The sequence below is a fragment of the Calypte anna genome, chromosome 3 (assembly GCF_003957555.1).
Source record: "Calypte anna isolate BGI_N300 chromosome 3, bCalAnn1_v1.p, whole genome shotgun sequence".
In the NCBI taxonomy this organism is placed as follows: domain Eukaryota; kingdom Metazoa; phylum Chordata; class Aves; order Apodiformes; family Trochilidae; genus Calypte; species Calypte anna.
The window spans coordinates 87,214,740-87,240,611 of NC_044246.1; the positions used below are offsets into that span (position 1 = coordinate 87,214,740).

Here is a 25,872-nt window from a genome sequence, read left to right on the forward strand (position 1 = left end):
CAGCAGTGCTAGTTAAGAAAGTGAGCAGCAGAGTGAAAAAAGAGCACAAAATACATGGCTGAAATAGTTTTGTGCATGAGAAAAAGAGAAGCTGCCTGGTGCCCAATTTTTTGCTTAAAAAGATGGCTATAGATTTTCCATTAAATGGTAAGACAAGCAAGTTAAAATTCAGGTATTTTTGAGTTTTCTGTTTTTCAGTGTTCCTTTTTTTCTCTAGTGAAAAAAAAAAGTATTTGAGCAGCTTTGTGGTTGAGTTTTTCCTTTTTCTGCAGGGATCAAGCAGAATGGTCTATTAAGTTCAGGATTAACTGAATTATTTAAGAACTTTAGCAAGCATGGAAATGCTGTAAAGGAGACAAGAATGACAGAAACTGGGGAAGGGCTTCCACAGGAGGACTAACTGGGTGTGGGTTATCAATCCTGAAAAAGGGTAGCTGCCAGCCCTATAGCAGAAACATGCACAGTCAAGGGAGAAAATTGAATTGGTAATAGTTATTATCTGTTCCTTGTACCAAGTAATGAGGTATAAGCCTCATCTAGTTCAGAACAAACAAAAGAAGCAGTACTGTAGTGTACTTAATGTGATTAAATCATTGCCACAGGATTGTCCAATGAGGCCTACCTAAGTGGAAATTTTGTCAAAAAACAGATGATTTGTCAAAAAAAGGATGTTTCTTTACCTTACATTTGTAATTAATGAACAGAACACTTCAGTGGGAGTGCTATGGTTAGTAGTCATACTTATCAGCAATTGAATGTTTCTTAGAGAGACCTCTTTTGCTTTCCTTGCAAAGAAAGATGTTGATAGAAAATTAGGTAGAAAAGATTACAGCATTGCACTGTTCGAGACCTGTCTTGAAAAGTATCACAGCTCCCCAAATGTATATTCAACTGGGTACCTCTGCATTTGCTTCCCTCAGCATATGAGAAAGGGCTTGATTGCACAAGAGAGCACTATAACACTTTTGAGAGGGGGAAATAATGTTTGCTCATGCAAACTGCTTCTTGTGGCTTATCCAGAGATACAGCACAGCCTTGAGCTAATGCCTGAAGAACTGAAAGTCTAATATCAACACACAATGTCTCCATCTGCTGATTCCTAACAAAGATTTCCATATCCTTTTGCATAACCTGATGGAAAGCACAGTGCTGATGCTGTGACAGATGGATGCCTGTTCCAAGAGGGAAGCAGACCTTTTGTTAAATCTGGTCTCTAAGTACAGCATTGCCTAGCAACTATGGGAAATGGAGACAAGCCAAAGCATCAGAGAACATTTCACTTGGTGCAGCTTGGGGCTTGGTTTTTCTGTTTGGTTGGGGTTTTGTTCCAGTTTAATCCTCTGTATAGCAATATTAAGTGATTCATGTCTTATAGATGCAAATGATGTTCTTACAGGAGGAGTATTAGGATGACATTTATCAGAGAAGACCCCTGTTTAAGTGATTATGGAGATATTCAGATCCAGTAGTGAATGAAAAGGAAAATACCCTTATCTATTTCTGTCTTTTGTTACTGCTTTGTCCTACATCTTCATCACAAGGAGTCATTAACATTACATACATGCCAACATTAACCCCATGGCTCTCCAAAGATGCATCAGCATGGCAGCATTCCTGTTATTTCTGTCATCCCTTCTAGTGGCTCTTTGTCCCTCCTTCTTCTCTCTAAGAGATATTGCAGAGTATGAGCTGAAGCTCAATAATGAATAATACAGAGTTTACCTCCCCAGAAGATTCTGGGCTAAATAACATCACATTGGCAAGAGTCCATATAAGAAATAATTTTGTTAACATTCTTATGTTGGTGACACCAAACTTCTTTACACATCCTTGGATGTGAAATCGTGGATATCTTGAACTTCTGTCTAAGTGATCTATGGCTGCTCAAGTAGATTTCCTGTATGCACTGCTTCCCTATACTGAAAACTCCAGGCCATATTTTGCATAGCATTGACTTGCCAGAAAAAAAATCTTTCTCTGTATAACTGTGTAAGAGGAAGACAGAGACACAGGAACTGCATATGGTCTTACGTGATTAGTAATGTGTATTTAAACTGTTGAGAAAATGAGGCCTTCCCCCCCAAAATATTTGCCTTTTCTTTATATATGTCTAAGGAATGTGTTTTAAATTGGATCAAGGTAAACTCTAGGCTAAGCTTGATTGTACTGAGCTGAGCTCAATGTACTGCAGTGCCAGCTGCAGCAGTGTTGGTAACCTGAGCCACCTAAAGACCTGAACCTTCCTGGAACTGCAGCTGAAGGCCAGGGCAAGTAGCAGAGGACATGGTGAGTGGCACTACCCTGTCCTGGCAGGCAAATGCAGAGCCCCTGTGATCTCTGTGTCTGGTATAATGTAGGGATTTTTAACCCAATTTTTATTTGGTTATAATATAATGCCAAACATCTCATTGGTGCTCTACCAGCATTTAAGCCAGTGCATACGAGTTTGTACTGGGTACTGCCTGATTTGGCAACAATCAGAGACATTGAGCAGCAAACTATATGGAAAACAAACTCTGCAATCAGAGTCAAATCAGAAGCAAATATACTGTATTTTAGCATGTTCTTTGTATATCTAAATATGAAACGTAGGAAAATAAAGATGTCTAGGTGATATAAACTATGTAAATAGTCTCTGAACTAAGGTTATTGAAATACCAAGGTCCTCTAGATTTGAACTCTGTTTAGATTAGTCAGGGAGGAGGCTAAGGCTTTTATCTGGATTCAGCAGTGTAAGCTTTCTGATTTGGTTTCAAAAATCAGAAAATTTGTAAAGCATACTCTGCTTGAGAGATGCCTACCATACTGGATGAAATACTTTAAAAATGTGCAATTTCTGTTACATCTTTATCTAAAGGGAAAATAAATGCCTTCAGATTCGATCTTGATATGAAACAAGAGAGATATTTTTGGTGCAGTATCTGATCTCAGTGGTGTGATGACAGTAGGCTGCATCAGCCTTTTGATAAAGGGCCACTTCTGATTGATGTATTGCAATATTGAACAATACATCATTTAACTTCTAGGCACCTGTATCAGTTAATGGGCTTGATACCAGGTTGGTAGCTACTTATTTTGCATTTCTGCTGAAGCATTAGATTAGTCTTTGCTCTGCATGTACCCAAAGCAGGCAAAGTCTAGGTACTTGTGACAAAAGTACCTTATTATGGCCTGTAGAAAGGATTTACAGACTAAAACACTTTCCTAAATATTTGTACTAAGGTTGAGCTAAGTATTTGTCTCTCAGCAGAAGGACAGTCTTCTTCTACCAATGATCTGGGTTAAGTCCTTGCTGACAAGCCTTTATTCTAGTCTTTTTTCTTCCTAAACAGATTAGTGGTCATGTTTTCTCCCTCTCAGAGGGCTCTCCATCTAATAGGTTGCAGCATATTCAATTCTGTACTGCAGGAACTAAAATAGTTTTGGAATTTTTTTTCTAGAAATATAGGAACTGAAGATTTGAGATATTTTTGTCCACCTGCCCCCAGCTACACTGTAGGTGAGATTTTGAAGATCTGCTTTTGGTTCTAAGCATGGAGAGGGGGATTTAGACTTTCTGTTCTTCATTGTTTAACTGTATTTTCACATAAATCATGCTCTGCTCTTGATTTATAATACAAAAAATCAATTCAAAATTCAAAAACTGTTTTTTGCTTAAAAACAATTAAAAATTTTTCACCTTTTAAGTCTTTCTTGTTATACAGCAAGATGTATGCATAAGATGTAATGCATGCACAAGGTGCAGATGAAGTGATGAAGTTCCCACTGACTGGAAAAGGGGAAACATAACTGCCATTTTCAAAAATTGAAAGATGGGGACCTACAGGCCACTCAGTCTCACCTCTCTTCCTGGCAAGATCATGGAGCAGATCCTTCTAAAGGCTCTGCTAAGGCATGTGGATAACAAGGGGGTGAATGGTGACAGCCAACATGGCTTCATTAAGGGCAAGTCCTGCCTGACTAGTGTGGTGGCCTTTTAAGATGGGGTGACAGCCTTGGTGGACAAAAGCAGAGCAATAGACATCATCTCCCTGGACCTGTGCAAAGCATTTGACACTGTCATGCACAACTTTCTGATCTCCAAAGTGGAATGATATGGATTCAGTGGGTGGACCATTCACTGGATGAAGAACTGGCTGGATGATAGTACCCAAAGAGCTGTTATCAGTGGGTCTGTTTTGAACTGGAGACATGTGATGAGTGGTGTTCCTCAAGGGTCTGTACTCAGACCACTGCTATGTAACATCTCTGTTGGTGACATGGACAGTGGAGTCAAAGGCACCCTCAGCAAATTTTAATGATGACACCAAACTCTGTGGTGAAGTCAACAGGCTGGAGGGAAGGGACGCCATCTAGAGGGACCTTGACAGTCACAAGAAGTGGTCTCATGCAAACAGCATGAAGTTCAACTAAGCCAAGTGCACGGTTCTGCATCTAGGTCGAGGTAATCCCATGCATGAATAGAGGCTGGAAGGAGAAAGGCTTGAGGGCAGCCCTGAGAAGGACCTGGGGGTGATGGAGGAGCGGTGGCTTTCCATTATCTGAAGGGGGCCTACAAGAAAGCTGGGGTAGGGCTTTTTACATGGGTATGTAGCAAGAGGACAAGGGACATTGGTTTAAAACTTAAGGAGGGGAGATTTAGGTTGAACTTAAGGAAAAAAATATTTCCTGCAAGGGTGGTGAGATACTGTAACAAGATGCCCAGAGAATTTGTGGCCGCCCCCTTCCTGGAAGTGTTCAAGGCCAGGCTGGATCAGAGCAACCTGATCTAAGGCAAGATGTCCCTTCCTAGGGTTGGAACTAGATGATCTTTAAGGTGCTTTCCAATGCAAAGCATTCTATGATTCTAACGTGTAATGATTCCAAATCAACTTTTTCTTTGGCTACTGTGCATTGAAACTCATTTTCCATTGTCCTTCTGCCACAAGACAAAGATTCTTACAAAACAAAAGAGTTGTAATATTATTTTGACAAATCCGAATCATATGGTACATTGTCACAAATGAATACCTAAGAAAATGCAGAGTGGCAATACAAAGCTAATATTCTTCAGAAATTCCTTGCAGGAACTAGAACGACATACTCTTAAAACTCCAAATGCATATCCAATAAGTGTGTTTTTAAAGAAAACTTCATGAATTTCCAAATTTAAGGTAAGCAAGTACAGAATAAAATGCACTAAGAAACTGATATGTAGACAAAGGTTTATTTACACCATACAACATTTTAAATATTTTATACACAGCTGCAGCAGAGAAGGCTACTCTGAGCCTTCCAGAGAAAACTGCAATAATAAAGATGTGAAATATATTATTCATATAAAAGTGAGATTATTACTTTATTGCATTTAAAGCAATGAAGAATGTAGCTCAACAGACATTCATTTAATGACAAAAACTTTGCTTTTATATTATAAAGTAAAAAGTGTAGTAATGGCCAAACAGACTGTTATAAACTTTAAAAACTGCATAAATATATACATTGTGCTTCATGGTGAAGTTTTTTGAAAACTAAACCAAATGAAGCTGTTACAACATGAATCGTTGCTTGAGGTTTATCTATAAAGATTACCTTACAAATCCATTCCACGGGTACTTACAACACACGATGGTAAGAATTGTACACCTGGTTCTCCACTAGCTGCACTAGTGGGAAAATACTGTACGAAAAAAACACTGACATTTGGCACAGGAAGAACCTGACATAAAGTAGTCACAATGTTCAGAGAGGAGTGTCAGGATTCCCAAAGTCTCTTTATTGTCAGTGCAATTAATTATTTTTATTTTGTTTCTGTCTTTTTTTTTTTTTTTCCAGTTTTTGTTAAACTTCTGTTTGAAAGTCACCTTCTTGCACATCTAAAGGCAAGTTCAGACACTTCTCCCATTCTGCTGGTCTGAGTTCTAAAGCATCTTTTGCCTCCGTGTCTAATACGTTTATCGTTGTGTAGTGTGGGTAGTCACCTGTGGTTTTGAAAGTGTCCCATGGAGCCTTATTCGGTCCTGAGTTCTCCTGAAAACCAGATAAGAAAGAAGAATTACAAACAAGGGTGAAATAATGTGATTTCTCTTTGTAAGGCTGAACACTGATGTGCTCTCACGAGACACAGAAGCTGGAGACGGGAAATGGATTTGCAGAGAGCCAGGCTGGCAGGCGTTCAGCACCATTTTGACTCTTTCTCTGTGAACAATCAACACTTTGGCAGGCTCCTCACCTGAGCTGCCAGCTAAGCCCTTTCTTTCATAAGAACCAACGTACATGAGGAATGGCCAAGTGATCCAGTACCAATAGACATCTTCTTAATGGCATTTGTGTAGAAAAATGGAAGACGAGAAGGGAAGATAATTGAGGAGAGTTTGCTGACTGAAATACAGAGTGGTTTGAAACAGACATTGCCAGCTGGATTTTAATGTGGGGCATGTGCCTGACAGAGCCACAGAAACCTTTTGAAGTCTTTGAAAATGCTGTGAGAGCTACCTTGCTTTACAGGCTGATGAGCTCATGTATATTAGGATTAACAGGCTGAAAGCTGTTTATTTTCTACTGATTGATTTTTTTTTTTTCATGCTAAGTTTTTTAGGTAGAAATACATTATGGACTAAGATGAATTTAATTAGTGACTTCTGTGACACATCGAGTGAGATTTTGTGGCCAAAACCTAACACTTTTGCACCATTTGCGATGCTTTTGGATTTTCTGCCTGATCTCCAGCTACCTTTCCTGAGATGTGCAGGTGTCCTTTGAGTCCTTTGTCGTCACTGCCTGTACCATGCTGTAGATTAAGACACTTGAGGCTACCTAAAATAGCCTGAAATGTCTATATTTAGGTACCTGGATCACTTTCTGTCTTACAGGTAGATCATTCCTCTAGGCAGTTTTTATTAGCAGACCTTTCAAAAACGTAGTGCTGATGCAAAACAGAGTAAACGCAACTCTTCCACTGACAGTCCAGTCCCTTTGAGATTTGGAATTAACTCAAGCTTTACATGGACAGCAAATCTCAATGAGAAGGTGAATGCAAACTTGACATGTCAGCAAATCTCAGAAGGGGGAGAGAGCAAGAACTGAATGCAATATAGCACATATCACACAACTAAAGGTTCATCAAAGAATCAGGGCTGAATTTCTGCTGGATGAAGATGATGTGAATGATGTAAATCCATTGGCCTCACATCTGCTTAATACCTCTTCTTCATGTCTGAAAGTAGCTCTTCTGCAAAAGTTATAGAATACAATGATTCTATCTCAGTTCCACTTAATACACAATTTTCACATTATAAAATTATATATAAAATTATTACTAATCATAATATTACTGCTAATAAATATGTAACACTAAATTATCCACTTTAATTAGGCAGAATCAACTACTTCCTTGCTCTCATTATCAATTGTAGTGAGGGTGTTATGCGTGTGTGTATGAGCGTGTATAAATTTGAATTATGATGATAGCAGAGTTAACTCAAGATGATTTAATTTTTGCTTTTCCCATGATAAATATTTATAAACCTATTATGGAACAAACATGACATTACAGAGATCCTGTGTGCTTTCTGGACCTTCTCACATATAGGTGAATCAAGCTGGACTTGTTTGGAGTAACTAATTTAATTATCTGCTTGCCTAGATAGAGGAAAAGCCCTATTGGCCAAATTATATTAGTGAGCTGCTTTCTCTATATAAAGTCCTTTGACTTGGTAGACACAAACAGATATGAAGTACGTTCCCTATAGTTCAATTACTTGTCATCTATAATGATGTTAGTGGGTTAGTTATGGTTGAGTTGTAAAACCTAATGAGTCTCATCATAGGTTAGATTGTTGAAAATATCTTTTGTTCTACTTTCTGAGGCTATCTAAGGGTAGTGCAGAGTGAAGTCTTCTCAGGAAAAATACCGAATTCATAGGACTCTTGTCTCATTGTTGTTGTTAAGGATCCATCATATTTCAAATATCTAAGAAGGAAAACTTACCATACTGCCTGATTTTGGTACATCTCGAAATCTGTCCAGCGTCTGAAATTTCTGATTTAACTCTTGAAACAATTCCATGTGCCTCTTTCTTGTATGCATGACCTTCTGCAAAATGGAACATAATTCCTTATATTTATAATTGAATCTGGGCTTTTTTTTAAAGAGAAGTGTTATTTTCCCAGCATATCTAAGTAAATTGACTTTGTCAGGGCCATCTTTTCCCAATAGACTTGACCAATGGAAGGAAATTGCACTGAGCCTTCTCTCTGCTCTGTTTCATGTTCTTCCCATGTACAAGAGACTCGGTTTACCCCACATTTTTGGGTTGCTGATATTTCGTGCTAGCCTACAAGTATTTTGAAATTGTGGCAGTTTCTCAGAAGGGTATTTTTCTTGCACACTAGGAATAATTTCTAAAATTTCTCTTTGAAGCATGGATGCTATTATTTTTATTTCTATAAGAATGCAACAGCAGTTTGCAATAGTCCCTACTGGAATAACTTTTAGAAGAATACTGAACTCAGAAATCTTGGCTTAAAAGGGAAGAGCTCAAAATGTTATGTCTTTTTAGTTAGAATATCTTCTTGTCATTTAGTATGCATAAAATGCAGTTGCAATGGCATTCATATTAAGAAAAGTAAGCACAGGTTTTGTTTTACTCGGTTTCTTACATCATGGACTGGGCAACTGGAAACTACCCTACCTCTAGCCCATGCCCAGGACACTCTTCCACAAAAAGTAATTATATGGCACTCCTGTGCAAGAGGTGAGAACCCCACAGTGGAGGAGACCCTTGACCATGTATGTTCCTTGGCAGCTACATGGAGAGTGAAGGTTGTTTTCAAGCCTAGACTGTCAAGCCTACCATCTGTGTTGTTTCAAAACAAGTTAATGCTCAAGAATGGATACGGATTGTCCCTTGGAGGAAAACCAAAGGCTGTTTACTCCTCAACCAGTCTCATGGTCCTGTGGTCTGGGTGGACAGGGGACAGGAACGACTGAGGATGCTTCACCACATTCCAACACCAGATGAGCTAAGCTTGGGTTTTCTTAAGCTTCTGTAACTGCTTGAACAGTTGGGGCAGCAGCCAATAATGTTGAGAGAACAGGTGCAAGACATCAGACTGTGAACGTCTAATAGTTGTCAAGACTGATTTTCTCCAGCATTGTACATGACAAAACCTGCAAACTTAACGTGCTCTGTGCCTGAACGTGACCCTATCCAGCAAGCAATGCTTCTGACAAGTCTGGGTTAGTACCTTTTAAAATGGAGTGGCAGTAGCTGACCCTCAAATAATGCTTTCCAATACCAATTTTAACTTTTATCTTTGGTTTGCATTCTTTGTTGATAAACTCTATGAAATGTGTCTGCTCTTTTGGCCATCTACCTCTATGACAGTGCTCTAATAACCATATGGTCCTCAATAAAGCTACACTGCAGCTTGAGAACTTGTTTCATTTCTGAGAACAGGAAATTAGCAACATTATTCATAAAAGACCTATGATATACAGCAAGCAACTGAAGACCTATTTACTTAATATGAATTGTGAGGTGAATAAGGGAAGCCCTTTTGAGGAACTCCTTGCAAAATGTAATTTAACTAGGGACAGCTGATCCAAATTTGTGAGGGAAGTTTCACTTAGGCAAAGACTTAAGAATTCTTCTAAGCTATCAGTGTTATGGTAGTTATGGATATGTACATAGAATTTAAAAAAGAAAGGTTCTTTCTCAAACTTTATTACTGGATAAAATAAAGAGGTGTGCTGAGGGGAATAAAACAGATTTGGTGGGTTAAAATACTGTCTCTAGAAGCAGGAAATAGCATATGACTGTGAAACAAGGAACTCCAGTTGGAAAATTTTTCATAGAAGGCTAGGAAAATAAAGAACTCTACTTTCTGATATTTTTTCTGAATTGTGCACCCAAAAATCCATTAATAGAAATAAGAATAATGCAGATGTCTTACTCAGTTCATTACATTATTTCTGAAGAGAAACAGGTGGGAGGAGAAACAAAACACTTGCAGTGGGAAGTCTGCCAGAGAAAAAGGGGTTTCAATTTCTATTCTTAATAGAGATAACTGGTACACACAGGTACCTGTGGATCTTTGTTTTCCTGTCTTCCCTTCCATTATTCCTACCCAATGACACCTGCCCCTTCCCACTGAGTATAAAGAATGATCTAAACTGAAGATGCAGTAACTTACATTTCCAACTTTAACCCATGTTTTCTACAGTTCTACAAACTCCTTGTAAGAAAGCACCATCTTACCACTTTTCCAGAAAATACGGTCTCAAGTGGAGATCTTGACCAGTATATACTAGGATGACTGTAGTCTCATTGGGACCTGAACACGTTGGAAAAGGAGCTCCTCATGCTGTCCTTTGAATGCACACCTCTAGGTGCACCTGGGGATTTGTCCCCTAATGCCACATCCTCTCCAGAAGCACCAGACACAGCCACCAGGCCACAGACACACTCCTTGTGGTCTTTCCTGCAGGCCCTGTAACTCTGAACTCCCTAAACACTAAAGACTGAACTGCCACCCCTTCCACCTACTCAAAAGTAACATCAAGTGGGTGTTTTGAAGAGACTAAGCCTCACTCTGAAGAGCATCTGCTCTCAGAGAGGATTCAGAATGGGAATGGCTATCATCAATATGGGAAGGGCTTCAAACTTAACAGTACCCAGCTGCCTTTTTTATTTGTGAGAAGGTTTTAGCTGAGCTAAATTCCAATGTTGATTTGTGGTCCATCTTATGAATAAAAGAAATGATAATAACAATAATAACAAGTCGTTCAGTTTGCCTTGAAGATTTTCTATATTGCCCCAGGTAAAAATGCTCTGTTACAAATATTGTAAGAAAAAGCTAAGTGAAAAGAACAGATGGGGGAATGCCTTCCCAGCCCTATAATGGAAACATGCTGTGTTTTCAAGATGTTACAGGTATGATCAGTTGCCAAGCTTAGAAACAGGAAAGAATTTTTCCTTGCAGGCATATACTTTTTCACCTTTGTCTTTGAGAGATGTTTTCATGTTAGTAAGAGCATGGCTTTGAACTTTTGTTGAGTTTGTAGTGTTGTTATATTGAGTAGCTATAGCATATACATTTCTGAAAGAATGCAGATCCAGCAATTAAAAATCAGTTTAACATTTTTGCTGGTGAAAGTTGACTGTACTGTGGAAAGAGGACATTCTGGTATCCCTGCTTGTCCTTGCTCTAGGTCATTGGTGGAGCTCAAAAAGGGACAGAGATGACTTGAGTATGGGGGAACAGGGTAATAGGCACTTTTAAAAATTATTTGGCATAAATGTTATTACCAGAGTAATGAATGCCTTGTAGAAAGGGGAGTGTGGGGTGGATGGCTGGGGAAATCCAGGAATCATAACTTTCCATAAAATTTAAAGGTAATTGTGATCCTGAATCTTAAAATGCATGTCAATAATACTGTTTAATTCCCTTGTATATTCTTGTAAGTGTAGGCATACATCTATTATAAAGTACTCCTGGGAATTTCCACAGCATCTGTATTTCTGTTCAACATAATTAGAATGAATTTTATTTGATCTGACAGCTAAGCATTAGTGCTGTGCCTTCATTAAAAAGCTACCTGTCCAGCGGTAGGGAAAACAGAGCATAATGACTGGGGTTGGAGGGTACTCAGCTGGGGTTGCCACAGCCAGAAGCAACAAGAATCCAAAATGTCCAGATCTATGAATTTTGATCATGTGCTGATACTGAACTGCACAAATTAGTCTAAGATAATCCTTGGTAATAGCAAGAGAAGAGCTGTAAAGCTGCTGCATGTTGACTGTTCATTTTAGAAAGCTTCAAAGTTCAAATGGATTAGTCTGTGTCTTGCAAAATCTAATTTTGGACAGTATATTATTTATCAGTAATATTTTCTGCCGACAGACTAGGCCCAGTATGTTACAGTCTGTTTTCTTTTTTCTGCACAAAAGGGATAATTTAAGAATATAGTAGTAAACCATTTAAAAAGGCAAAACAAGATACAGGTGGCCCAGTTCTTGAGATTCCTCTCCAAGATCTATGGTAAGGGCTGGCCAGTTTGGATGTCATCTTTTTGCTCTCTTTATTTGATTGGAGATGTAAGTTTTCTACAGTACTACACAGCAGTCACAGAACTTTCATTATTTATAGTCCATTCCAAAGGCCCTTCAAACTACTCCTGTATTTCTATACATACAGGAGATAACTGGGACAGAGGTTATTTTAAGGCACTGAGTACAGTCATGGCTTGCTGTGTTCATACTATACAGCAGCTGGCTTTGAGTTTCAACTGTGGCCCTCAGCAATAAAAGTGCTCTTCATGTGTATCTTTGTTTTCACCTCAAATTTTATATATCAAGGTGAGTGTTGCATTGCAGCCCATCAGCACAGGTTTTGTTAGGGGTTCTTTTGTGGTTTTGTTTTTTGTTTTTAAAACAAGGAAACCGTGACTCCACTAAAACATGTCCAAGACAATTTTTTGGCACCATCTAGCATGGAATGTTCTCCATGAATACTATGAAATTCTTAGTCTCCAAAATAAAATGTCTACAACCAAACTGCCTATTGTGAATGGTACCAAGGTTGCACTGGTTGCCTAAGAACAACCTAGGAACAGTTCCGAGATATATGGGTGATGCAGACTAAAATAATAATTTTAAACATTCATCCATAAAAACCTACAGGAATATGGCCCCAAATGTCTTTAGCAGGATAGGCACAGCCTGAGAGTTTGCCTTGTATGGATACAGAGATACATGTGTAAGTTGAGGGTATAGAGACTGCTAGGAGACTGCTACAGAAGATGGAGGGAGCCAAGCTCGACACAATCTTGTTCATAGTGTGTGTTTAGCATTTGTTATCCTCAAAACCACATCCATAGCACTTGCTATCCTCAAAACTGTGGAAGGACATTGTCTCAGAGAATGCCAGCTGGCATGGGTAAGAGATGAAGCAGAGAAAGTGTTAAACATTTCAGTAGGATGGCAAATCACTCTAGCTCAACCTCACCTCCAGGCTTTATTCTATTTTTCAGTCAAGCTGCTTTGAAATATCAGAATAGCAGTATTTTGGCCACAGAACACTATCTCGATTCCCTTCATCAGTATGCCTTGCTGAGCAAAGGAAACTGGGTGGCTATTTGAGTGGTTTATAGCTTTTTTATTTTTCTTTACCTCAGCCAGACAGCTATGCTATGTGTAAGAATATAGGAAAGCCCACACGCTTTATCAGAAGAACCATAAAACAGGGAGGTGAGATGGGTTACTCTGAGTCTCGACTTCTAAAACACAGCAGCAATCAGCACAGTATCACTGCTGTCATCACCTCCCCAGCAATGACTCCAAATGGTCACATCCCTGCTTTTTTATAAACAAATATGTTTTCCTGCATTAGAATAATACTTAAAAAGTATTAGGCCATGGAGCAACAATGCTGCAAACAAGACAACAGAAAGGTGTAAGCTCCTTAAATACACCATGTGAGTCAAAAGAAAATATGTAATGGGAAACCAGATTCTTGAAGGCAGAATGTGTACAGCATTGTTGGTGTTTATTTGCTGCTGGATTGTGCTCTCCTGAATGATAGGGAAGAACATTTTAGAATCTGTTGCCACAGAGAATGTTCTAACTGTGAAGAGCATGATATAACTACCTTTCAATAAAAAACAGTAGAATTCAGAATTCTTTCTATCACTATAATTATAAAACTTCTTTTCATATTGCTTGCATTTAATTTTAGAGTTGTGATCATCATAACTTTGTTGTTGATTCATGTTTTTCTTTTTCCTTTCTATGCATTTATCCTAAAGCATATTTAGGAGGATCTCATTTTATTTTTCTTAAACTTACTGTGTGAATCTTTGTCTTGTTCATTATTTGAGGCATTACATGACTGCTTAAGGTAACTATACTCTCTGGGGGAAAATGACATAGGAGATTAAGAAGGCATGATGTTAAAGTACCAAGAATCCACAATCAGACACAAAAGGTCAGCATTTCAGAAAAAGCAGGAAAAGCAGGTCACCAAAGCAAACGCTTCTCTCATCAGAAGATTTCTATAACCACTACTATGGCTGCATTTTGCCATTTCTTCCTCTCTATGGACTAGAATCTGAAAGGATCTGTGCTGTAATTAAAGCCCAAATAATAATAAAAACACCCCTGGTTTTGTTTGGAAATGCAAATAGAGGAGCTAATTTATAAAGTTATGGTTGATATATACAGAACGTTAGATGTTAAAATTTAGCCCAAGATCTGTAGACTCCATGAAAATATTATGATTGTTCAACTTCTCTGGAGACACAGATAATGAATTATATCAAACTATTAACGTGCATGAACAGACAAACTGCAAAAATCCCAAATCTATAACTTATTAACAACTCCTTGAAAACTGCTGTATTACTTCTGGGAGAGAGTAGAGAAAAAAAAAAACAAACCAAAAATTCTACCTTGCAAGAGACTTAATCATACTGCCTGAGACAGAACAAAAAGGTCATTAACCAGCACAACCAAATCTTCTCATGCAGTGGGGCAAAGTCTGAAATTGTGGATATTCAACCTGACAAACCTTATATGAACTGGTTTTTTTATATAGGACGTGATCCATAAGTTTTGACAACTACAGGAGTTCATCATTCAAAATCTGACACATTCATTATCACTATTTAGATGTGAAATCATATGCCAGTAAATAAGTATTGAAGAGAGATTGAACAAATGATTGAGAATCTCTTAAACACAGCAACCTTCTGCACCAATGTGTCCTCTCCTACAGAAGTGTCACTTTTTCAGTAGATAGATGGTTAGCAAAAGAAAAAAAAAAAAGAAAAAGAAAAACAGATGAAAATGGAGAGGCAGAGAATTTAAAAACTGAAACCATGATGATTAATATTGCCATATGACAGTTTGATCTCAGAGTATTTTACAAACAAGTTGCACCAAAGTAGTTTTAATGAATTGCTCATCATGTACCAATTGAACAACCCCATGACATCTACTATGTCAGAAGGCTTTAATCTGCTAAAATTAACACTTTACATTTCATTTTAGGAAAATAATTTTAATAATCAGGAATAATTCAGTAAAACTTACTTCAAAGTCAAGGTCCGAATAACGTGATTTTCTTCTCTATTAAGCAGTAAAAAAAAAAAGAAAAAAGAGGTTGTATTAACATGGGGACTATTCACCAAATCATATTAATGAGTCTAAATAACACTCTTGTTTTCCTATCAGATATGTATTAGGTATTCTGTGAAAGGTTGTAGATTTTATCCTGATAATTTAAGGTTAATGCATGACTTTGCATTCAGTTTTTTTAGACCAGTATCATATTCTTTGCTCTAAAATAAACCAGACTGCATTTCACTGGGGTGCATAACATGCATGTTAATTGCATGCAATTGAACCTGTTAGCACATAAAACATATCTTCTTCTGTACCTTCTCTGGTATTTCCAAATTGTTGTCATATTTTTATGTTTTACACAGCTATCTGTGTGCATCTGTGATTTATATTTATACAGGTATACAGAAATGGATATTTTCCTACATCAGGCTTACATTGGTACAACTCCATTGATTTTAATGGAATAAATGGTAGCAAAATGAAGCCAAAGCCACCCATACTTTCCATAGCTTCAGCTTGTTTGTTTGCCATGACAGCCTGGATGAAGAAAGCAATGATTTTGTTTTACACTAACAACAAATCTGATTCAATGCATCTGATAAAAGCAAGAATGATTTGCTAGTGAAGTAATCACTTGTATATGATGCAACAGAATATGATTATTTAAACATATCACAAACAATTTATCACATAATTTTTTACAGATTTTAAAAGAAACTAATTATAAAGTCAAATTATATCAGAAAGAAGTAAAAATATTATGATAAAGATATAAAAATATTTTTTTCCTCCTAAGATTCAAAATTTAATGGCTTACAATAGACTAGAGAAATGTAGAAATAGTGGCTGGAAAAGCTGAAAAAAAAACCAGTGTAAGCAACATGTGAATGGAAAGAAAAGACTCAGTCTCCTTCAGGAAGGAGACTTAAGGAAAGGAAAAGTACCCCAAGAAAGGAAAAAGGTTTGCTGCTGCAATTTAACCCTGTCTTGTGGTAGACTAGGGTGGCTTTAAGTCATGGTGAATGAACTTTTTCAAATTGCACCTATTTTCTGCATTGAGTAACAAACCAAGGCTGTTAAGTCAAGATGAATGATGTTACCAATTTTGTTAGACTGAGATTTTATTTGGCTTAACACACATGCAGGTTTTAGTAAGCCATTCTGATTTTTTTTGCAATTCAAAGAAATAATTTTACATCTTTCAGTTGCAGAAAGCAGAAATGTTTTGTCTCTGTGCCCTGATAACACCACTTTGTGTTTCGTTTTGTAGTGAAATTTTGATGCTCCTGTCCCCAGTAATATGAAGAAGATCACTGTAGCACTGTCAGAACACTCTGATGCCAAAGTTGCTGGGAGGCATTACTAAAGAACAGTCTATAAAACAATAAAACCAACCAACAAAAGCAACCTTTGGGAGAAATCATCTTTAATCAGCAAGGCTTGATATAACCTTGCACATTTAAAAGAGAGTATTTAAAAACAAATTAAACACTTCTGCAAAAATAAGTAACATGAAACATGGAAACAGCAAAGGTCTTGGAGATAAAAAAATGATGAAATTGTGGTCAGATTCCTAAAGTAGCTAAATACTTGCTTCTTGCTCGTATTAAGGGCTCCATGGTACAAGTATACCTTAACAAAGGCCTTCATAATTCCACAGTAAACCAGCACCTGAAGAAATCTCTAATAAGGAAGGATCTGTTTTTAAGTTGCAATTAGCGAGTATCTACTACTGTAAAAGGGTCAGTGGTTAGAAAAGAAAAACTTGTACAGCAGATAATGAAGTGAAAATTACAGGAGCTGCTTTGAAAAATGCTTGAAAAAGCTATTTTTAAGCCATAGTCCAGTAACAGACATGGTATGACTGAGAATCATAAGTGGAAACATGGAAATCTAGGAAGAAATGTGAAGATTACTAGGTTCTTTGGTTTCTAAAAGTAAAGCATTTGTATTTTGCCTATAGTCTGCTTGACCACAGCAAATATATTCTTGGCATAGCTGGATTGTTAGATTTTGCAGCCAGACAACTCTTTCACTGTTTACATGGTAAAAAGACATACTGAACAGACTGTAACATATTTAGCTGTGTTATTGTCAGAAAGTGGTAACTAATGCAATTTTTCTGTTAAATCACACCAGTCATAACCAAACAGGTCATACCACACATTTATCTCTGTGAGGATTTTTCTAGGGCTCAACCAGAATCTATCACAAACACATTTATTTTAAATTTACATAGTAAAGAACATCTGTTCCGTGCTTGTGCTTCACTTTTTTTATGTGGCTGAATATGGGAAAATAAGCACAAGTGCTGTCAGAGCCTATTCTTCTAAGATATAAAAAGTGTGGAACTGCCACAGGTCTGAACAGAAGCAGTGAAATTCTCTGAATATATGAAAACTAAAGGATACTGGTTATAAATGTGATTTTGCACAACTGCAGTCAGCTGCAGTATTGCCTGGCTACTACGTAACTGCCTTGAAAGGACTGATGTGTTATTTTTAAGAGAGGGAACATATTCAGAAGCATGAAATCATTTGGAATCCTAATTTCTGCAGATAGAAGCTTCTCTTCAGTTTCAATTAGAAGTTGCCTTTTACTTAATTTTTCTCCTAGTTTCTGCATTATATGCAATAAGCTTGAAACATGCAAATCAATTCTTTAATTGTGACTGCATATATACTTTTTTCTTAGATGAAGTGTACTTGTGTCTCTTTTTGCCTGTGAAAAATGGGATTTTCCACAGATACCTAAATGTTTTCAGAAATCAATTACCTGTCTCATTATACAAGTTAAATTAATGGAGCCCAGCAGCTGAGTGAAGTGGAGTCAGGAGAAAAAAAAAAATCTCTTGCATGAAATGAGCTGCTCAACTGGTCCCACCAGTATTATTCTTTTCAAAAAGCTGTTTCTTTTATCCACCTGCAAAATTGAGAATGATTGTACCCAACATAAAAATTAGACTGGAAGCTGGTGTTTTTTTCAAGGATAAGTTGGAGATCTGCTTGGGTATTAATGTTGATTTATAAATAACAAATAACTGTAAAGGGTACTATGTATGGATTGTGTCATTTGGTATTCTGCATTTGAGCAGGTTCTGCAGTAGTGCATCAGGAATGATACTCAGTCATCTGTTTTCCAAGCTGAAAAACCCTAATGCTGGAGACCTGCAAGGGTAATGAATAAATGTACTACCTAAAAAGCTGAAGATGTGCAATGTGTTAGGAGGTTAGCTGGGATAAGTCTGAAAAAGCTGGGGGGGTTGGGTAATTAGTGGACTGCAATCCATGAATGATTACAAATGCTACAAAAACAAGGTCAACTCTCCATTTAAGTAGGTGAGGATGTAAATAGCCCTTTCTGAGCAAGTGGGTTGCATCGGTGCTCTGAAGTGACAGAAGCCAAATCATGCCTGTGATATGGGGAAATTTCAGATCAGAGCAGCAAAAAGAATTTTTAAAGAGTTAATAACATTGGATCAAAGAGAAAAGATAAGAGAATTTAAACAGCTTGTTTAAACATTGACTCTGGAAAAGACAAACACAGAAGCTTGTTCAGAAACCGTAGAAAGATAGAAACACCGATAAACAAAGCTGGTGTGAGAAAAATCTGAAAAGCTGCAATTCAGAAAAAAATGAAGTAAGTTTCAGAGATGCTATCAGGAATCCAGAAAGTTTATGTAACTATGAAATAATCTGCTAAAGGAAACAGCAGAAACCTCTCACACTACTCCTGGAAGTGAAGTTTGGCTGTGTACTAGAGAAATATGCTGTATAAAATTTTGCACTGATAGATGACCCGAAAAGATTTTTTCCATCTATGATTTTTGAAGCTTTTTGATCTTAATTGGTAAAATCCATTTTACAGAAAAAGATTAAAAAATTCCACACTTCATGCCAGGACCAAAGTGAAACTCTGTGAAAAGAGGTCTGCAGTAGTAATTTGCTTTAAATCGATTTTACTTTGTATTAATCATGTATAGCTTCTCTGTGTTATTCCAGAGCAACTTTAAATACACTCACAGAGGGACAAAAATAGAATACTGAAGGCTAATTTCCATACACCAGCATGCACCAGTACACTGGCACCAGGAAAGAACTGCTCTTGCTAAATGACTAATGAAATTCCTCTCTATCTCTGTAAAACGACAAATGCCTGTGTTTCTCCTTATTCTAGTCTGCTTTACACCACTACCTGATTAATTGCATGAGATACCTCTGAAGATATATTGCCTTGTGCAAAGTATAATTGGAACCAGAGATACTGTATTATAGTGAGGGCTATAACCATGCTTCCATTAATACGAAGTCTGATTATCAGCGATTTATAATTCGCCCTGAGATTAGATTTGACATACAAGATCTTAGCCTGGAGAGGATTTTCTTCCCTTAACAAAATTGAAGGAAAATTTTTTGGCCTTCAGAAATATAAAAGTGGAAAGTAGATAGACAGTTTTGATTTAAAGTGCCTTTTCACAGAGTCACAGAATTATCAGAGTTGGAAGGGACCTCTAGAGATCACCTAGTCCAACTCTCCTCCTAAGGCAGGATCACCTGGAGCACGTTACACAGGACTGCATCCTGGTGGGTTTTGAAGGGCACTCCACAGCCTCCCTGGGCAGCCTGTTCCAGTGCCTTGCCACCTTCATAGTAAAAAGTTTTTTCTTATGTTTAAATGGAACTTCCAGTGTTCCATCGTATTCCTGTAGCACCTCATCCTGTCACTGGGAACTACTGAGAAGAGTCCAGCTCCAGAGGACATCTTTCCTTACACTCACCCTTTAAATACTTGTAGACATTAACAAGGTCTCACCTCAGCCTTCTCTTCTCCAGGCTAAAGACTCCCATCTCTCTCAGGCTTTCCTCATTAAGAGAGATGCTCCAATCCCCCAGTCATCTTTGTTTCCCTCTGCTGGACTCTCTCCAATAGTTCTCTGTCTGTCTTGAACTGAGCAGCCCAGAACCAGATGCAGGATTCCAGCTGTGGCCTCACGAGGGTAGAGTTGAATGAACTCCTTCCACCTGCTGGCCACACTCTTCCTTATCCAACCCAGGATTCCATTGGCATTCCTGGAAGCAAGGGCACACTGCTGGCTGATGAATAATTTACTATCTATCATGTCCCTCAGATCCTTCTCCTCTGAACTGCATTCCAGCAGGTCCACCCCTAACCTATGCTGGTGCTTGGGGTTCTTCCTCCCAAGGTGCAGGACTCTATACTTGCTCTTACTGAACCTCATTAGGTTCTTCTCTGCCCAGCTCTCCAGCATGTCCAGGTCATGCTTGATGGCAACACAGCCCTCCAGAGTGTCAGCCACTCCTTCCAGCTTTGTATCATTAGTAAGCTTGCTGAAGATACACTCTGTCAAGGTTGTTGATGAACATTTTGAACAAGACCAGACAGAATATTGAACCCAGGGGGACACCACTGGTTACAGGCTTCCTGTTCGACCCTGTTCCATTGATCACCACCCTCTGAGTTCTGTCATACAGACAGATCTCAATCCATCTCACTGTCTACTCATCTATCCCAGATTTCTTGAGTTGGATATTATGAGAGACAGTATCAAAAGCCTTGCTGAAGTCAAGGTAGATAACACAGTAATGACATCATAGAAGGCAATCAGGTTGGTCAAACATGATTTCTTTTGGGTGGATCCATGAAGACTTCTCCCAGTGACATTCTTTGCTTTCACTCATTTGTGATGATGTCAAGAATGATTTTTTTTCCAACACCTTACCAGGGACAGAGGTGAAACTAACCAACCTGTAGTTTTTTGGGTCCTCCTTCTTTCCCTTTTTGAAGACTGGAGTGACACTAACCCTCATCCAGGCCTCAGGCACCTCTCCCATTCTCCACAACATCTCAAAGATGATGGAGAGTGGCCTATCAATAACATCTGCCAGCTCTCTCAGAACTCATGGATGCATCCCACCAGGGCCCATGGACTTACGGATATCCAGTTTGGCTAAGTGGTCTCTAACATGGTCCTCCTCTACTAAAGGAAAGTATTCCTCTCTTCAGACCTTATTGCTTATCTCCAGAGTCTGATTAGAGAGGGTAGGGCTTTGCAGTGAAGACTGAAGCAACAAAGGCATTCAATAACTCTGCCTTCCTTGTGTCTTCAGCCATGAGGGCACCTGCCTCATTCTTCAGCGCGCCTACATTTCCCCTATTCTTCCTATTTTTACTGAATTACTGGAAGAAACCCTTCTTGCTGTTGTTGATACTTCTTGCCAGCTTTAGTTCTAGGTGGGCCTTAGCTTTCCTCATTGCATCCCTGCATTCTCTGAGTATATAACTCAAAAAAACTTGTTTTCTGAATAGAACAATATGTTGGCTATTAGTTCATAACATGAGCTAGACAAAAAGCAAGAACATTTTCATGAAAAAGTAGATTAGTTCCTTACCTTTTTTTTTTTTTTTTTTTTTTTTTAAGACTTTCGGGGGAAAGGAAACCTTTCTTAAAAGGCCAAAAAGGAAACATTTTTTAAAAGGCCAAGCAATTGAAAATATGTCTCTTAAGGATCATATGTAGTTAAGATAGCTGCTTACATGATAATGTCTAAAATATATATTACACTTGATAATACTGACTAAGATGTTGGTTCTTAATATCTTCTGTTACTAGGATCAGTTCTTCCTGAACCCAAGGCAGTAACCTGAACATAAGCTGCAACAATTTCTGAAGTCAAAGGAACCTGAGACTTACTCACTCAAGCGAAAGAAAGAGAGGGTTGTTAGAGGGCTATACTTCATTTCACTGGGAGTCACAAAATTGGCAAGAACTGTCTCCACAGCTTATTGTAGAATGAAATGAGGAATGGGAGGGAGAAAAATCTGAGATACAGAATGCTCGAAAATAAATGCAATGTGGAAACATGATAAAGAGGTAATTCTTGTGCAGCTCGTCTCTGCTTTTGTTCTCTCTATCTCTCTCTCTCTTTTCACTTCTCATATCATAAATCAAAATGACTGCACAATGTTTTGCTTTTGTTCTGCCTGATGCTCTGGTACTTTATTGACAAGATTGAATCGTTTAACTGCATATTTCTTCTCTTTCCTGTTTTTTTTGTTTATTGTTTGTCTGGTTTTGTTTGTTTTTTTTTTTTTTTAATTTTAGATATTGCTCCTTCCCTGCTGATTTTATTCCATTCTTCCTAACTCTTCAATTTTAAGCTGCTACTCCATTTCTGCCATCTTTCTTTCTTCTTTCCTTTCTTTTTTTTTTTTTTTTTTTTTTTTTTTTGGCATGCCTTTCTTTTGTCTCTTTACCTATAACTTTACTTTTTCTTCGCACATCATTATCTTTAATGTATCCCTTTGTCATCCCAGTTGTAATAGTTTTTCTTCCCAAAGTCCCACATGAGCGATTTGTCCAAGGAGCTTTGTAGTTGACTTTCTTTGAATGTATTAAAAGCTCTCATGAATGAATACAAAAAGATTATTTTGGTCTACTATCAACTTCCCATTTAAGGTCTTTTTGTCTTTCTCCAAGACAGAAGAATAAAGAAAGAAGATATGAGATTGGAAAGAATTTGGGAAGTCCTTTCCTTCCTATTCTTATAAAGCAGGTGCTCTTTTTCCCCTTTAATAAATGTTTCTCTTGCTTGTCTGCATGCCCTTCCTCCCATAATAGTTAAATCTGTGTCTCTTTAGCTCTTTTCCATTTCTGCTCATGCTACACTAACCTCAGTTCCCTTGAAAGAACCTGTCATTCCTCTTCTACAAAGGTAATGGTGGAAGTCTCTTTGCATGGCCAGGCTACAGATATCTACCTCCCTCTTGCATTTTTTTATTTTACACAATAAAAATAAAATAATTATTTATCTTGAAGATCTGTTGCATCGATCAGCTTATTCCTCTGCATTTCAACCTCCTAACCTTTCCCTGTGTCTAAGTGACCCGGAATGAACAATTTCAAAGTAATTTCATTTTAATGAACTTGCTACTCCGAATGTGCATTTTCAAAACAAAAACCATTCCAAAAGAGTGTAACAAGAGTGCTTTCTTCATTAAAATCAAACACTTGGAACTGAACAAGTGCACTCCAAGTCACTTTAATGCTAAGGTAGCAAAGCCAGTTCTAATCCATGCAAATAAGGGCTGTAGCACGAGATTAGCCAGATGTTCAATTACTCCTCCAAAGAAATTTTGTGATGTACTAATATGCCTGTCTGTGCCTATAATTGCATGCACACATTCGGGTACATAACAAATGAAATTTAAAATCACTGACTTGTACATTGTTAAACTGCAGATCCTTAAATTGATACTTATCTGGGCAATGCTTGTACGTAAATATTGTGGCATTTACAGACTATCTAATGAAAACTGAAAATTTTCCATACATAATAAAGCATCTGATAGTTCCCAATTAGACATCTTCTTGAGAAAAAAAATGCAAGGATGTAAAAATTAGAACAAAGTTTGTGACACATCATAGGATTCATCTGACTAAATTTAGGATATTAAGATTTTTTATGTTTATGTCTGAGCTACTCATTGTGGCTTGTATAGCACCAGAAGAGAGACATCAGCACTAACGGAATGTGATTTTTGTTCTGGAGCAGATATCTAAAAATGGCCTAAAAGTGCCTACATTTACTAGTGACTCTAATGGGGAGCCAAATGTTAAAAGCTTTTTTTCCACATCAGAAGAGGAATGCCCACATTCAGATAACAGAAGTTAGGGGTGATGGATCCTCCCTGCAGAGTTAAAAGTCAGGACATATGTTTTGAGCTCATACAGCACAACTGTAGCTGTGTTCCAAAACATTCATCTCCAGTGATCTTAATGAATACAAAGTCTAAACAAAAGTCTGAAAAAGTTCTGACATGTCAATCTTCATTTTTAATAACTTTGGTTTTTTGGTTGTTTATTTCTTATGCATATTGTTCTAAGGTCTGATAATCTCTTAGAAGGTGCCAAATACAAAAAATAATTGATTTCACTAACTTAGGAAGGTAAAGATTTTACTCAAAAGCAAAATTTTCCAAATGCATTGAATTCTTTGTATGCTAATGCATGTATTTCTTCAAACTTGTTCCTTGAAACACACAATACCCTAGTTTTCCACTAGCAAGATGGAAATGAAATTTAAAAGCAACAATTTTATTTCATGATGTGAAAAACTTAGCATTTATATTTTATGAGGTGTCTCTAATTCTGCTGTTTCACTTTTATGACCACACAGACTAGCATCTACCATAAATGAGAGAACAAATGAGAACTCATTTTTTACTGGATGTCCATTTGCAATAATTATTCCTGAAGTATTTTTGTGGTCAGAGGTTTTTGTGGGTTCATAATTACACTTCTGAAATCAGAAGCTGGGTTGAGTTTTGGTTGAAAATGCATCACACAACATCTTGTGGCATTCTGATAAGATGATGATTTCTCTAACTGCTACATAATCTGTTCCCATTATTATGTTCTTAATAACTGACGATACTTTTTTTTTAGAAAGGAAGAATTATGTTAACAGGTTACAGCTGCCTGAGTACATTTTACTTATACAGTAGTTGACAGTTAGTGCATAAATATGATAAAAATAATAGTAGTACACTAATTCCAGAGAAAGCACTTGGAAGCATAAAGGGGAAAGCAGAGGAGGAACTCCCTGTACTATGCAGAAGACACAAAAGGAGGCTGCCTGTCTTGGGACATCTCTGTTCCTTCAAAGAAGTGAAAGGGGAACTGCCTCTAAAGAGCAGAAATCCATGTTATTTGATGCAGGACTTTGGGTGAGACAGCAGTATGGGCTGACAGCAGAATTAGGCTTCCTATTGCTAAGGGTCTTCTCCTTTAGAGGTGGTGTAATCATGATCTGTATGGGAAAATGTGAGGAGAATAATCTTGAATGTTTCGCTGCAGGATTTGCTGCTCCATATTGCCTGACAAAGCCTTGTTACTTAAAAGGGTCTTGAAATCTTCCAAAATGATATTGTACTGGATGTCAAAAAACATTTGAAAAAAAAAGCTTTGCCCCTCCCTTCTTTATTTTGTCTAGCAAATAAATAAATCTTATCTAGCTGGTCAGTTCTAGCCAATAGCATTTTGGGACTTAGCCTTGTCTTCTTAAACACCAAGTACATGTACGCACAATCACATTCTTTATCTTGGTGGATCTGTTTATCTGTATTTGCTTGAGACTGATTTTCGTCTGTGTACAGTTTTTTTTCATGTTTCTATCTCCAATTTATTGCAGCACATCCTTATCAAAAAAATTACTTCATGCTATGTCATTAAGTACTGTTCAGAGGCACTAGGGCAAACACAAAAGGCAGAGCAGTTCCTTTGATTTCTGATCTGCTCTAATACCTGTTTTAACCTAATACACAGAATTATGCTGGGTGCAGCCAGGTTTATTAATGTACCTGTTTTGCAGCTTTCTGGACCAACCAAAGTATGACTTTCGAAGCCTAATATGTTTAGTTCCAAGAGACTATATATTAATTTTACTACATTTTCCCCTACATACTTAGCAGTGTTTTCTGAGCTTAAGAATGATAAAAAGAATGGTCATTCAGATTTGGTACCTATACCCCATCTAAGAGGTAAGATTAAATGTAGAATCATAGAATCATTAAGGTTGGAAAAGACCTTTGAGATCGTCAAGTCCAACCAATTACACCAAGTCCATCCAATTACCACAATCATTAAATCATATCCTGAAACACCACAACTAAATGCTTCTTGAACACCTCCAGGGATGGCGACCCCACCACCTCCCTGGGCAGCTCATTCCAATGCCTCATCACT

General features: G+C 37.7%; 1 protein-coding gene across 1 annotated transcript in view; it reads right to left on the bottom strand.

Annotated features, from left to right (window-relative positions):
- Nucleotides 1–5,282: 5,282 nt before the first annotated feature.
- Nucleotides 5,283–25,872, bottom strand: part of ADGRB3 (adhesion G protein-coupled receptor B3) — a 430,423-nt gene continuing 409,833 nt past the window's right edge. Inside the window, exons 29-31 of the mRNA XM_008502299.2 lie at nucleotides 15,075–15,110; nucleotides 7,970–8,074; nucleotides 5,283–6,009 (exon numbers count right to left, since the gene is read on the bottom strand). Of these exons, the coding sequence (XP_008500521.1) occupies nucleotides 5,821–6,009; nucleotides 7,970–8,074; nucleotides 15,075–15,110 (330 nt within the window). The 3' untranslated portion in view covers nucleotides 5,283–5,820. The remainder of the gene's footprint in view (nucleotides 6,010–7,969; nucleotides 8,075–15,074; nucleotides 15,111–25,872) is intronic.